A 15,480-nucleotide genomic window follows, 5' to 3' on the forward strand; every position below is an offset into this window, starting at 1 on the left:
ATCAAAATAAAGCTGTAGAGGCTATATCAATATCTGACAAAGAAGGTTTCAGATCAAGGTGATATCAGGAAGAAAAAGGGGCAATACATATGATAAAGGATCAATTCACTAAAAAGACATGACAATCCTAAATGTGTACATGCTTAACAACGGAGCTTCAAAATACGTGAATCAAAAGCTGATAAAATTGAAGAGAGAAATAAACAAATCCATAATTACAGTTGGATATTTCAACACTCCTCTCTCAGTAATTGACAAAAATCAGTAAGGATACAGAAAAGCTGAACAACACTATCAACCAACTGACCTAACCAACGTTTATAGAACACTCCAGCTAAGAGGAGCAGAATAAACATTTTTTTCAAGTACATATGGAAGATTCACCAAATAAGCCATAAAAAACATCTTAACAAATTATCATATGAAATATATTCTCAGAATATAATAGAATTAATCTATGAAAATCAATAACAGAAAGATATCTGGAAAATCTCCAAATATTTGGACCTTTTACAATACACTTCTAAATAACCACAGGTCAAAGAGAAAGTGGCATGGGGAATTAGAAAATATTTTGAGTTGAAAGAAAATGAAAACACAAGATATCAAAATTTATGAAATGCAGATAAAGCACTGCTAGAGAGAAATACATAGCAGTAAAATATTTATATTAGAATAAAGAAATATCTCAAATCAATTATCTGAATTAGGGGTTGAAAGATAGTAAAGGCCTTATACAGTGTCAAGAGCAAATATTTTGGGCTTTGTGGGCCATATGGTCTCTGTCACAACACTTCAACTCTGCCACAGTAGTACAAAAGCAGGCATAGAAAACACATAAATAAATGAACATGGCTGTGTTCCAATAAAACTTTATTTACAAAAATAGGCAGCAGGCCAGGTTTGGCCTGCAAACTGCGGTTTGCTCACCCCTGATCTAAAGGTTCCCAACTTAAAAAACTAGAAAAAAATGAGCAAATTAAACCCAAAGCAAGTAGAAGGATAAGATAAAGAGTGGAAATCAATGAAATGAAGAATAGAAAAACAATATTCCTAATCAATGAAATCAAAAGATGGTTCTTTGAAAGGATCAATAAAGTTGATGAACCTCTGCCAGACTAATCAGGAAGGAGAAAAAAAATACAAATAACTTGCACTGGAGATGGAATAGGGAACATCATTACAGACTCTATAGATATTCTAAGGGTAATAAGAGAATGTCACAAACAACTCTTGTGTCATAAATTCAACAACTTAGATGAAATGGATGAGTTCCTTGAAAGATAAAAACTGCCAAACCTCACTTAAACAAACAGAAAACTTGAACATTGCTATATCTATTAAGGAAATTCAATTTGCAGTCAAAATCCTTCCTACAGGGCCGGCCCCGTGGCTTAGCGCTTAAGTGCGCGCACTCCGCTGCTGGCGGCCCGGGTTCGGATCCTGGGCACGCACCGATGTACCGCTTCTCCGGCCATGCTGAGGCCGCGTCCCACATACAGCAACTAGAAGGATGTAAAACTGTGACATACAACTATCTACTGGGGCTTTGTGGGAAAAATAAATAAATAAAATTATAAAAAAAAAAATCCTTCCTACAGGGGCCAGCCCCGTGGCGTAGTGGTTAAGTGCACGTGCTCCGCGGCTGGTGGCCCGGGTTCAGATCCCGGGCGCGCACCGACGCACCACTTGTCAGGCCATGCTGTGGCGGCGTCCCATATAAAGTGGAGGAAGATGGGCACAGATATTAGCCCAGGGCCAGTTTTCCTCAGCAAAAAGAGGAGGATTCGCATGGATGTTAGATCAGGGCTGATCTTCCTCACACACACACACAAAAAATCCTTCCTACAAAGAAAATTCCAGGCCCAGATATCTTCACTGTGAATCCCACAAAACATTTAATGAAAAGATGATACTAATCCTACAAAAACTCTTCCATAATGTAGGAGGAAACTCTTCCCAATGAATTTTATTTATTTATTTTCTCTTTTAGAAATGAGCTTTATTTTTTTTTATAAAGGTGATTTATTTATTTATTTTTAATTTTTTGTTTATTGCAGTAACATTGGTTTATAGCATTGTATAAATTTCAGGCGTACATCATTATACTTCTGTTTCTGCATAGATTACATCATGTTCACCACCCAAATACTAATTACAACCGATCACCACACACATGTGCCCAATTATCCCTTTCGCCCTCCTCCCTCCCCTCTTCCCCTCTGGTAACCACCAATCCAATCTCTGTCTCTATGTGTTTGTTTATCGTTGTTATTATCTACTACTTAATGAGGGAAATCATATGGTATTTGACCTTCTCTCTCTGACTTATTTCACTTTGCATAATACCCTCAATGTCCATCCATGTTGTCACAAATGGCTGGATTTCATCGTTTCTTATGGCTGAGTAGTATTCCATTGTGTATATATACCACATCTTCTTTATCCATTCGTCCCTTGATGGGCACTTAGGTTGCTTCCAAGTCTTGGCTATTGTGAATAACGCTGCAATGAACACAGGGGTGCATGTACCTTTGCCAATTGGTGTTTTCAAGTTCTTTGGATAAATACCCAGCAGTGGAATAGCTGGATCATATGATAGTTCTATCCTTGATTTTTTGAGGAATCTCCATACTGTTTTCCATAGTGGCTGCACTAGTTTGCACTCCCACCAGCAGTGTATGAGCGTTCCCTTCTCTCCACATCCTCTCCAACACATGTTGTTTCCTGTCTTGTTAATTATAGCTATTCTGACAGGCGTGAGGTGATATCTCATTGTAGTTTTGATTTGCATTTCCCTGATAGTTAATGATTTTGAACATCTTTTCATGTGTCTGTTGGCCATCTGTATATCTTCTTTGGAGAAATGTCTGTTCAGGTCTTTTGCCCAATTTTTAATTGGGTTGGTAGTTTTTTTGTTGTTGAGATGCATGAGTTCTCTATATATTTTGGAGATTAAGCCCTTATCAGATGTATGGTTTGCAAATATCTTCTCCCAATTGTTAGGTTGTCTTTTCGTTTTGTTGATGGTTTCCTTTGCTGTGCAGAAGCTTTTTAGTTTGATGTAGTCCCATTTGTTTATTTTTTCTATTGTTTCTCTTGCCCGGTCAGACACGTCGCTTGAAAATATCTTGCTAAGACTGATGTCGAAGAGCATACTTCTTATGTTTTCTTCTAGAAGTTTCATAGTTTTATAAAGGTTATTTATTTATTTATTTATTTTGGTGAGGAAGATCAGCCCTGAGCTAACATCTGTTGCCAATCCTCCTCTTTTTGCTGAGGAAGGTTGGCCCTGGGCTAACACCCATGCCCGTCTTCCTCTACTTTACATGTGGGATGCCGCCACAGCATGGCTTGATAAGCAGCGTGCAGGTCTGCGCCCAGGATCTGAACCTGCGAACCCAACCACGACGCCACTGGGCCGGCCCGAAACGAGCTTTACTGTCAGTGCTATATAGTTCTAAAAGCCTGTTTACTTAGCTTTTCCTCCCACCAGGTTTACCTACAAATCAGGATTTCAGAAACCACAACAAACAAAAATCAAACACCTACGATTCTGGGCAGTGGCCATCTGCATTTCCTTTTGGCAATTATACCAGGATTCCCTTTCAAAGAAGCTTATGTGCAAAATGCTGCATTTTCTAGAATGAGGCTCATTTGTTTTTCAGCCTTGAGTCACCCACTTGAAAAGCAGACCCAGAAACCCAAGCTATCAGAACTCGGTCACAATATCACCATCATTCTAGCAATCGTACAGTTAACAGCCAAAAGTTACTGTATTTAATAGAGGGCTTCAAGGCAAGGCAGAATTTCTCATAACACTCCCATCTGCCCCTGCCAAATGTTCTGCACCTCTCTTTGGTGGGAATCAGTAATATTTCACGTTAAAGTCCTGAGGACGACCTCAGCTGCACTGAGATCCTGAGCAGAGCCCATCTGGATAGAGGAAAAATTTGGACACAGGGCCCCTTGTTGGTCCCAGCACTGCTGTCAGACCCAGCAACAATGAACTTGTTCATTATTCATAAACATTGTCCAATAAGGAGGCTGCATCAAACTCAGAAGCCAACCTTTCTGTTCAGATCCCTGGGAAAAATGATTTTTAATAATCTGTATAATTCGAACCAAATGAATGGCTATTAAAAATAAACTAAGAAATATCCAGAAACAGATTTCCAGTGAAAACTGGAAAGGGAGAGGATGGCACAAAAATACCGGGCAGGGTCAGACAATGCTCCACTGCTATTCATAGGGTTTTCTTGTCCAATTTTTTCAGAAGTGGGTGGCCTGGTCCTTCTTCCTAGTCTTAGTCTAGAAGCTCCACTGAAACCTGTCCGCTGTGGGTGACCCTGTTGGTATTTGAAATACCGGTGGTGCGGCTTTCAGCATCACAGACACACGCAGCCACCACAGTATGACAGCCCACAGATGGGTGGTACGGTTCCCTGACCGGGAAAGGAAACCAGGCGGCAGCAGTGAGAGCACAGAATCTTAACCACTAGACCACCAGGGCTGACTTCACCATTTTCTAGGTATCACTAAATCCATATGGCTTCACGGGCCTCAGTTAAATCATTTGAAAATGGAGATAATAATTGTACCTACCAGAGAGTGAGGAATAAGTGAGTTAATATAGGTAAAATGTTTAGAGTAGTGCTGAAATATAATAAGAATTCAATAAATGCTCCCTGCTAGTTCTACTACTGCTGTGATGACTATTGGCTACCTTTGTTGTTGATGTTCCCTAAACTACCCTTCCTGAGAGTTCATATACACATAATACCCAAATTCATGGCATGGCAGTGAATAAGACATGATTAAGGAGGAAAAACTGAATGAGAAAATATGGTCTCCTTCCCCTTGAACATTTTTTTTCCTGATTTCTAGCATATTGCTAATATTAGACCATCCTCTCCTATTACATTACAAGCTGAAATATATTTCTTTTTACTCAGTCCAGGGAGTTGTGTCAGGATAGGCAGAGCTCATTTGGTCTCTTTCCATAAAATACTTAAGTTCTCAGATCATATTTGTTCCGCCCTGGGTGGCCTTAGACCCACGACATTTCTGAAATTAAAGTTTGTAAATAGAAGAAGTAAAAATAACAAGTGATCTTCACTTCTTCAGTTGTCAAACTGATGTCAATATTAAGCTAAGAAACTAGAACAATCCATCATTATACTGATGATAGTCAATTTAGATTTTTTTTTAAAAAGAGTACATTTTCAGGATGAATTCCTTAGAAAAAAACCACAAAAAGTTCCAATAGATTAATTTGAAACAATTGAGATGAATAACGGATAAAAATGGTGATATAATCCATGTCAGATGTTACAGCACTGGGGCTTCTTTTGCAGACTTTTATCTTTGATGCTTCTTTTATAGAGTCTTTTCTATCATTTCTGCCTTACTCTCACCTTCCTCCTGCCTTTACTCTGTAGGACACACAATTTGGGACGTCCTTCAACGACTCCCATACCTAGAGGGGTTGACCTGTATGATTCCCCCGTGCCACTCTCCCAATCCCTCATCGCCTGCCATTTGACTAACACACAAGTGGATGCTGGATAAACCTAGGCCAATTAAGATACTCTCCTGGGAATTTGGAACTCAGCTGGCCCCTAGAAAATATGTATAAAAATTTTATGGAAGTGAGGCAGATTTAGGAAGCTAGTCTGCAAAGAAAGAAAAAAATAAATGTAGATTTACAGAAAATATAGATAAAAGAGACAGTGTGAACGTATTGCCTTGGTTATTGATGGTTTTCCATTTGTTACTTCTAATTCCTTCCTATAACCTGGCTGCATTTTTGTCTTTGGGTTCCAAGACAAAAACAAATTTCTTTTTTTCCTTAAGTGAAGTCAAGTTTGTTCCATTTCTTGCATCTACCATCTTAAATAATATACCCTCCATTATTTTTAAACTACAGGAATGTAGTTTAAAATGTATCTCATGCCTGAAGATCTACTAGCTCAGTCCACCAGCTCAATACTCAACTCCTAGAATTTGACTGTTCTCCTCTTTCCATCCGGATATTTACAGCAGCACATAAAGCTAGACTGCCACATAACACTTAATAGTAGATTCCATGGCAAAATAATACGTTACATATTATAGCCTATAACATTTTTTTTTCCTCCCCCAAAGCCCCAGCAGATAGTTGTATGTCATAGCTGCACATCCTTCTAGTTGCTGTATGTGGGATGCGGCCTCAGCATGGCCAGAGAAGCGGCGTGTTGGTGCACACCCGGGAACCGAACCCGGGCCGCCAGCAGCGGAGCACGCGCACTTAACCGCTAAGCCACGGGGCCGGCCCTATAGCCTATAACGTTTTAAGGTTAATGATTCAGTTTCAGTATAATTAATTGGCACCTGAATTTCTCAATACGCTAATTTTTGAGTTCTAAAAAATGAGTTTCCTTTAAGTAAAAAATAATGTAAATGTTTTATAAGTCAGAACAATCTATCTATAATAGAATTGCTGAATAAAATAAAGGAAGCCTAGTTAAATTTGAATTTCAGATTAACCACAAATAATTTTTAGTATGTCCCAAATACTACATGAGACTTTTACATGGATAGCAAATAATATTTTAATATAATAAATGGTTTTTGTTTGCTAAATTTGGCAATCCAGACCCATGAGTTAAAGAATTAATTCAAATGACTCTTACCTGTATTTTTTGTAATGTTTTCTCTGGGAATATCAATCAACCAGTAAACCCGATCACTAAACTTGAATAAAGAAGACATCAGAAAACAGTGTTTTACAATGTTAATAGTGACACTTATTTTGGCATATCTACCCTATCTTTTAAAAAAGAAAATTAAACAAAAATATCCAATGCATAGACCCTTTACTCACCAATTTCACTTTTAGGAATTTATCCTACATTATACTCACATATGTGTGAAATAAAGTGTGTTCAAAGATAGTTTTCACCATTATTTGTAATAGTAGAAGATTGAAAATAACTAAAATGTTCATCAGTCATGTACAATAATATAGCCACAAAGTGGGATAGCATACAGCCGAACTCAGGCAGCACAAAGCTGAAGCATTACTGGTTTGATGTTCATAGGACAGAGCTTGGTGTTGACAGACGATTTGGAAATTTAAGAGGAAAATCCCAGGAGCAAAGGAACGGCAGGAATAGTGATCTAAGAGTTAAATATAAACTCTTCCCTAAATCCTCGAGCAATACAAATGCCGAGGAGATCCCCTAGAAGGCCACGTTTAAAAGACCAACAGTTGAAGCTAAAAGAATTGAGCAAGGGTAAGACAGTTTGCAGTGTGTGCCAAAGCAAGTAATAGCTTTTTAAACACCACCAACAAAAACAGCAAATTCTAAGAACATAGCAGAATCCAGAGTTGCTCAGCTTATTATCTTCAATGTCCAGTTTTCAGCCAAAAATCACAAGACTTGAAAAGAAACAGAAATGTGTAACTGATACTCAGGAAAAAAAGGGTAAATGATAAACTGACTCAGAGTGAGTCCAGATAGCAGACAAAGACTTCAAATCAGCTATTACAAATATGTACATAGATTTAAGGAAAATGTCCTAATGAGGGAATAGATAGGGAATCCCAGCATAGAAATGAAAAATATAACAATAAAACCAAATGCAAATAATGAGGCTGAAAAATATAATAATGGAAATAAAATATTTACCAGATGAGTTCAATAGCAGATTGGAGATGGCAAAAGAAAGAATAAGTCAACTTAGAGATAGCCATTGAAATTGTCCAATCTGAAAAAGGGAGGAAATGATTAAAGAAAGATGAACAGAACCTTAGAGATCTGTGTGATAATATCACGTGTTCCAAATGTGCATAATTGAAGTCCCAGGCAGGAAAAAAGACAGAGAAAGGGGAAGAACATTTTTTTTGGAGGAATTGTGGCTGAAGACTTTCCAAATGTGGTAAACTTGCAATCCAAAAAGCCCAGAGAACCCCAGTTAGGGTAAATACAAAGAGAAAATCTTAAAAGCATCCGGAGAAAAATGACACATTACACACAGGGGACAATAATAAAATTAACAGCTGACTTCTCATTCAGAAACAATGATGTCAGGTGACATATTCAAAATGCAGAATGACCTGTTCAAAATGCTGAAAGGAAATGAAGTCAACTAGAAATTCTATATCTGACAAAGCTATCATTCAAAAATTAAGGCAACCACTAAAAACCTATCAAAATTCATAAATGAATTCAGCAAGGCTGCAAGATACAAGATCAATATACAAATATTAATTGTATTTCTATACATTTGCAAAGAACGATCTGGAAATGAGATTAAGAAAGCAATTCCTTTTACAATAGTATCAAAAAGAATAAAATATTATGAATAAATTTAACAAAAGAAGTACAAAACTTATACTCTAAAAACTATAAGACATTGTTGAAAGAAACTAAAGAAAATTTAAATAAATGGAAAGACATCCTATATTCATGGATTGGAAGACTTAATATTAAACAGCAATACTCCCCAAATTGATCTACAAATTCAACACAAATGCCAGCAGAATCCTAGCTGGGTTTTTTGTAAAAATTGACAGGCTTACCCTAAAATTCATTTGGAAATTAGTGAAATTCATATGGAGACTAGCAAAAACAATCTTGGAAAAGAAGAACAAAGTTGGAGGACTTATGCTTCCTGATTTCAAAACTTATTACAAAGCAACAGTATCAAGACAACACAGTACTGGCATCAAGATAGATGTACAGATCAATGCAATAGAATTGAGAATCCCTAAATAAACCCTCATGTTTACAGTCAATTGATTTTCAACAAAGTTGCCAAAACATTTCACTAGGGAAAGAATTATAGTATTTTCAACAAATGGTGCTAGGACAGCTGGATATCCACATGCAAAAGAAAGAATGTGGACCCCAACCTCACACCACACAAAAAAAGTGAACTCAAAATGGATCAAAGGCCTAAATGTAAAAGATAAAACTATGAACTTCTTAGAAGAAAACATAGGGGTAAATCTCCATGACCTTGGATTGGGCAATGGTTTCTTACACATGACACCAAAAGAACAAGGAACAAAAGAAACAATAGATACATTTGACTTCATCAAAAAAAATTTTGTGCATCAAAGGACGCTATCAGGAAAATGAAAAGACAACACACAGAATGGAAGAAAATATTTACAAATCATATTTCTGATAATGGACTTGTATTTGAGAATATATAAAGAACTTTTACAACTCAATAATAAAAAGACAACCCCATTAAAAATGGGCAAAGAATCTAAATAGATATCTCCACACAGAAGATACTGGAATAGCCAATAAACTCATAACAAGATGCTCAACACCATTAATCATCAGGGAAATGCAAATTAAAACCATAATGAGAGAGCACTTCACACCCATTGGGACGGCTATAACAAAAAGATAGATAATAACAAGTGTTGGTGAGGATGTGGAGAAATTTGAATCCTACTACACTGCTAGTGGGAACTAAAAGAGTACAACCACTTTGGAAAACAGTCTGGCAGTTCCTCAAAAAGTTAAACAAAGAGTTACCATATGACCCAGCAATTCCATTTCCTAGGTATTTACCAGAGAAAAATAAAAAACAAATTTCCACACAAAAACTTGTACACAAATGTTCATAGCAGCATTACTTATAATAGCCAAAAAGTGGAAATAGCCCAAATATGTTCATCAACTGATGAATGGACAAAAAAATGTGGTATCGAGACAATGAAATTTACCTGAGCATAAAAAGAAATGAAGTACTGATACACGCTGCCACATGGATGAACTTTGAAAACATTAAGCCAACTGAAAGAAGCCAGTCACAAAAGATTACATTTTATATGACTTCATTTACATGAAATGTTCAGAATAAGCACATCCATAGAGACAGAAGGCAGATTAGTGGTTGCTTAAGGCTGAGGAGTAGTGGGTGGAACAGGTGACTATTAATGGGTATGAGCAGTCTTTTTGGGGTGATGAAAAATGTTCTAAAATTAGGTAGTAGTAATGGTTGCACACTCTATGAATATACCAAAAACCATTTAATTATACACTTTAAATTGGTGAATTGTATGGCATGCTAATTATATCTTAATAAGGTTGTTACCAAAAAAAATAAGGTGAAATAAAGACATTTTTATCTTGTTAATAACATATTACAGAATAAAAGAAAATGTAATTACCAAAGTTAAATTAAAGTGGAAGATGCCAGAATATGTACTATTTATGATTCCCAGGCTGGGAGCAAGACCTCCTGATGTGAACACGCTTAGAAATTCCTTTGAAGTAAGCTCACTTTCAGATTGGAAAAAACACTGGATTTTCTTTAGGAAAGAGGGGGAAAAAAACAAGTAATGACAAGTTGATGGAGAGAAACATATTACCTTAATTTAAAAGTGAGGAGAAATCTATGAAAAGTAGATGCTTCTAAAGACTGCTATCTTTAGTAATTCTAGTCTCTAACTACGAAAAAAGCTATATGAACATACACCTTCAGAACTCAGTAACCTATCATGCTAGTGTCATAATAAGTTTCAATTCATCCTTATAATAATCTTTTCTGTTACAGAAGTGGTCATAAAGTTATTACATTTAATAAACAGAGAATCAAAGCCACATGCTATCACACATAGAAATTCCTATTTTATTAAAATGACTGTTTTGTGTCTAAATTAAAAAAGAAGCAAATGTATAAAGCAAACTCATTTCCTACATTGATAGTTCCCAGTATTGAGAAGGTATATCAAAATGTAGCAATCACAAATGGTGGATTTTACTGAAACCAACACCAGATAGATACTAAGAGCTTTATCTCATTTAGTTCTCCTACTAGTTAAGATCACTTTGGGCAAGTTACCTGAGTTTCAATTTCTCTATCTATAAAATGGGGAAACATACTCATTCCAAAAATATTCACTGAGTCGTTACTATGAATCAGGCAGTGTTATAGGTGCTGGGGAAACAGAAGTGAACAAAACAGACAAAAATCTCTGCTCTCAGGGAGCTTATATTCTAATGCATATTTGCAGGGAAATAAACCCTAACCCCTTTTCCTTTGTCTGGTCACTTCTTCACAATTTACTGCCCTTTGTTAAGATGGTATACAAGCCCCAGATTCTAACCACCCCTTTAAGTTACTCATCACTGAGTTCTTCCACGGGTATGCCCATTGCATGTGTAAATAAACTCTGTTTTTTTCTCCTGTTAACTTGTCTTTTGTCAGTTTACTTTACAGGCCCCAGCCACCAAACCTAAGAGGGTAGGTTTGGTATTCCCCTACAGTACTTATCTTACAGAAGATTAAATGTCACAATGATCATAAAACATTTTGATAAATGCCTGATACACCTAAACACTTTATAAATGTTAGCCATTACTTCTACTAATAACAGTTCTGGACTACTTCTACTAATAACAGTTCTAGAACTACTACATCACAACTATCCAAAAAGTAGGTTATAATTCTCTTTTCAAGATGACAAAACTGAGAATGAGAGAGGTTAAGTAAGGGCACACAGACCATACATGGCAGGACCAAAATTTGACCCCAGTTCCATGGGTCTCTCTTCCCCTAAAGCCCATTCTTTTTCCATAATATATAATCACAAATAGGAAAGGCATTTTTGACTCAAAGAGCATGCACTTCACAACAGTCGTAAATAAAAAACTAAATATATGTTTGACATATCAAGAAGGAACTGGAAACCAAGTCAAAGCAGATTTGGGGATAAATGTATTTTCCCTCCTGACATGCTTTTCTTTGTTTTTATTATATTTATCATAGATTTTTAGAAAATCTGTGCATTTTTTTATTAACTTATGTTTTTGTCATCATTTGCTGCATGGCTCTCTTAATTGTCTGTTTTATTTTATTTGTTGAGTGTTTTTTTAAAAATCTGCCATTATTTGAATCAAAGACATCAAATCATCCTTTACCCAAAATGACAACTGCAATATGGTCCTTTTTATAAAAGGAAAAGATTCTTTCTCAAGGTGATGTGAGCTAATGTTCTTTCTCTAACAGGCTACGTCTGTCAAATTTCAAAAGGACAAATCAGATCCGTGAAAAATGAAGATCGCTATGGCTGATCTTTAAACAAGGAAAGGAGGAGGCATCTTTAAAAGAACAAAACAAAACAAAGTAAAACCACCCAGGGGAGTCAACGGCTAAATGAAATATTTTACCTGATGCAAGTGGAATAGAACAGAAAGGATAGAAAAGATTGTCATTTATGTAGAATTTCACCTCCCCAAGTCTGAACACAGTAGAAGGCATCTGAAAAAAGCACAATGCTACGGGCTTTACACATGGACTTAGAAAAGAACGTGAGGGGCTATGACACATGCTATTAGTGGACCTTACCAAGTCATCTGAGGAAAGATACAACTTGATTATTTCATTCTTTTGGGGGAATCCTTGGCTAGCACAAGCAAAGCGTTTTTCCATATCACCTAAATAATACAAAAAAAAATATATATATATATATATATTTTAGGTCACTGATAGAAGAATTTCCATTAAAAGAGCCATATTTTAAAAACTGACAATATATTTTTAAAAGAATAAGAATGGTAATTGTAGGGCCAGCCCCAGTGGCCTAGTGGTTAAGTTTGGCACACTCTGCTTTGGCAGCCTGGGTTCAGTTCCCAGGTGTGAACCTACACCACTTGTCTGTCAGTGGCATGCTGTGGTGGCTCACATACAAAAAGAGGAAGATTGGCAGTGGATGTTGGCTTAGGGCGAATCTCCCTCAGCAAAAAAAAAAAAAAAAGAATGATAATTGTATATTTTAAATTCACATAACCCTAGATAAAATTCAAATCTTCCACTTTTTTTTCATTTTAGAAATACAATATCAGGACACTAAAAAGGAAGGTTTGACTGAATACTAAATAAAATATACCACATGCCAGACCATGATGCAAACTTTTCAGAGGTGGACAAAACCCAGTTCTTGACTCTTGAACTCTTCAACCTTGGTGAACATATAGAAGAGTCAGGAGTTCGCAATTGGAAAGAGAATTTGCATTTTGATAGAGAGCTATTGATATGAAGGTGACTCCTCTCCCAAAAGAAGGGGAGTTTGAGAGGAAGATCCCTTGTCCTTACCTTGGTCTAAAGCAAGTCTCTTGTGGACATCATAGAGTTGGACCATGTGTTTTTATCCATTCTGCCAATCTCTGTCTTTTGATTGGAAATTTAGCCCACTTACATTTAAAGTAATTACTAATAAGGAGAGACTTACTTCTGTCACCTTGCTATTCGTTTTCTATATGCCTTATAACTTTTTTGTCCCTCATTACCTGTATTACTGTCTTCTTTTGTATTTAGTTGATTTTTTTGTAGTGAAACACTTAAATTCCTTTCTCCTATAAGGAGAAAATAGCTATTTTCTTCTTGGTTACCATGGGGGATTACATTTAACATCCTAAAGGTATAACACCCTAATTTGAATTTATAGCAGCTTAACTTGAATAACATACAAAAACTATGCTCCTTTACAGCCCTGTCCCCACCCCTTTCAGTTGTCAATGTCACAAAATTACATTTTTATACGTTGTGTGCCCTGAAACACAAATTAATAATCATTTTAAATACATTAGTCTCTCAAATTATGTAGAACACAAGATTTGGAGTTACAAACCAAAGTTACAATAATACTAGCTTTTACTCTACCAAGTGTTCCCACCATAAAAGTCCTATTGACTAATTTAATCCATGTGTTACTTTCAGAAAATTCTCTTCAATGTCAACTCGCTAGCCTAATATTTCAGTTTACAATTCATACTACACGCAATCATTCATGGAGGAAAAGTCTAAAAGATCTATCCAAATAATTAAATTTTTGCAAGTATAAAATGCTCCTTAAACTTTAAATATTCTATGACTTACAAGTGATGAAATACATAACATAACAAAAGTCTCCATATACACAACTTAATAACAATAGAGTCACAATGATATTAGTAGACTCTTCTGGACCAGAGTACAATAGATAATACCTGGGAAAAATTGGAAGATAAGGTAAAGAAGAAGTACTTAAAAAAAGTATTTTAACTGTTAGTGAGTAAGGGGTATAAAGGAGAACTCCTGAGAAGAAAATAGAGAGCAAGAGAGTCTGACACTTACCTTTATTATATATTATTGCTGATGAAAAATCAAACATGTTCAACAGTAAAATTATAACATATGAAATTGGCAATTCCATCTGTTAAAAGAAATAAAATTATTTCCATTTAATTACTCTAACATATTTTTTAGTTCTTTTTGCTGTAAAAACTACGTAGTAAAGAAATCATCTCTTCCTTAAGTTAAAAATATTTTTCATTATGTGACAAAAGCAGACAACACAACAGTTGACTAAGCTCTACATTTGCTCCCTAATTGGTGTTAAAGATATTTATAGATTTAATGATTGCAAACTAGAGAAAGAGCTGTGGCTCAGTTTTTCTTCAATGTAGGTAACTGTTGGAGAGAGGTGATCAATTCTATAGCTGTGTAAAACAGAACCCGACTTGATAAAGACTGTGAGGATGGTACAGCTGATCTGAGACGTTGACTGCATTGCTTTTGGGAGAGACAATCACATGGGTCCTGAGCACCCCTGCACGTTCTTGCTGTGTGCCAAGAATGCAAGGCCCTGACTGCTCCTTACCTAGGCCTTTTCTCAGAGTTGTGTTTGCAGCAAGCCACCTTGAGGGATGAGGTAACGTACCCCCTGGGCAACAGCAGGCTCGTATCCATGGTGAATCTCCCACACTCAGTGTTCCTCTCCTGTAATGCATGCCGCTATGTGTGTAAGCAAGCATCTGTTATGGGCTGAATTGTGTCCCCACCCCCCAAAAATTCATATGCTGAAGTCCTATCCCCTGGTACCTCAGAATGTGGTCGTATTTGGAGAAAGGGTCTTTACAGAAGTGATTAAGTTAAAATGAGATTATTAGGGTGGGCCCTGATCCAATATGATTGAAGTCCTTATAAGAAGAGGAAATTTGGACACACACTCATACAGAGGGAAGACGGTGTGAAGAGACACAGGGAGAAGATGGCCTTCTATAAGCCAAGGAGAGAGGCCTGGAACAGATCCTTCTCTCACCACCCTCAGAAGGAACCAACCCTTCTAATACCTTGATCTCAGACTTCAATCCTCCAGAACCACAAGACAATAAATTTGTTGTTTAAGCCCCGCGGTCTGTGGTATTTTGTTACAGTAGCCCTACTAAACAAATGCAGCATCCGTGATGGATATCTCCTCCATGGAACTGGGGGGCATAGGGAACTGGAGTGACCATCACACTGACCCTCTGGATACCGCTTTTGCTGGGTGATAAAGTCCTTTGTCTGTGACCTGGGAGACTTGTGTCTTTTACCAGCATCCAAGAAACAGCAACAGACTGACTTGCCCGCTGTAAGTAGAGAAAAATCTAGATCCTGTGACGTTCCTGACAACTGTTGAGTAAATTAAATTTAACTGATGTTATTCCT

General features: G+C 36.7%; 1 protein-coding gene across 1 annotated transcript in view; it reads right to left on the reverse strand.

Annotated features, from left to right (window-relative positions):
• Positions 1-14,203, reverse strand: part of CATSPERB (cation channel sperm associated auxiliary subunit beta) — a 102,429-nt gene extending 88,226 nt beyond the window's left edge. Inside the window, exons 1-4 of the mRNA XM_058567562.1 lie at positions 14,125-14,203; positions 12,358-12,446; positions 10,178-10,318; positions 6,675-6,735 (exon numbers count right to left, since the gene is read on the reverse strand). Coding sequence (XP_058423545.1) covers positions 6,675-6,735; positions 10,178-10,318; positions 12,358-12,446; positions 14,125-14,203 — 370 coding nt within the window. The remainder of the gene's footprint in view (positions 1-6,674; positions 6,736-10,177; positions 10,319-12,357; positions 12,447-14,124) is intronic.
• Positions 14,204-15,480: the final 1,277 nt, after the last annotated feature.

This window comes from Diceros bicornis, chromosome 24 (genome assembly GCF_020826845.1).
Source record: "Diceros bicornis minor isolate mBicDic1 chromosome 24, mDicBic1.mat.cur, whole genome shotgun sequence".
Taxonomy (NCBI): domain Eukaryota; kingdom Metazoa; phylum Chordata; class Mammalia; order Perissodactyla; family Rhinocerotidae; genus Diceros; species Diceros bicornis.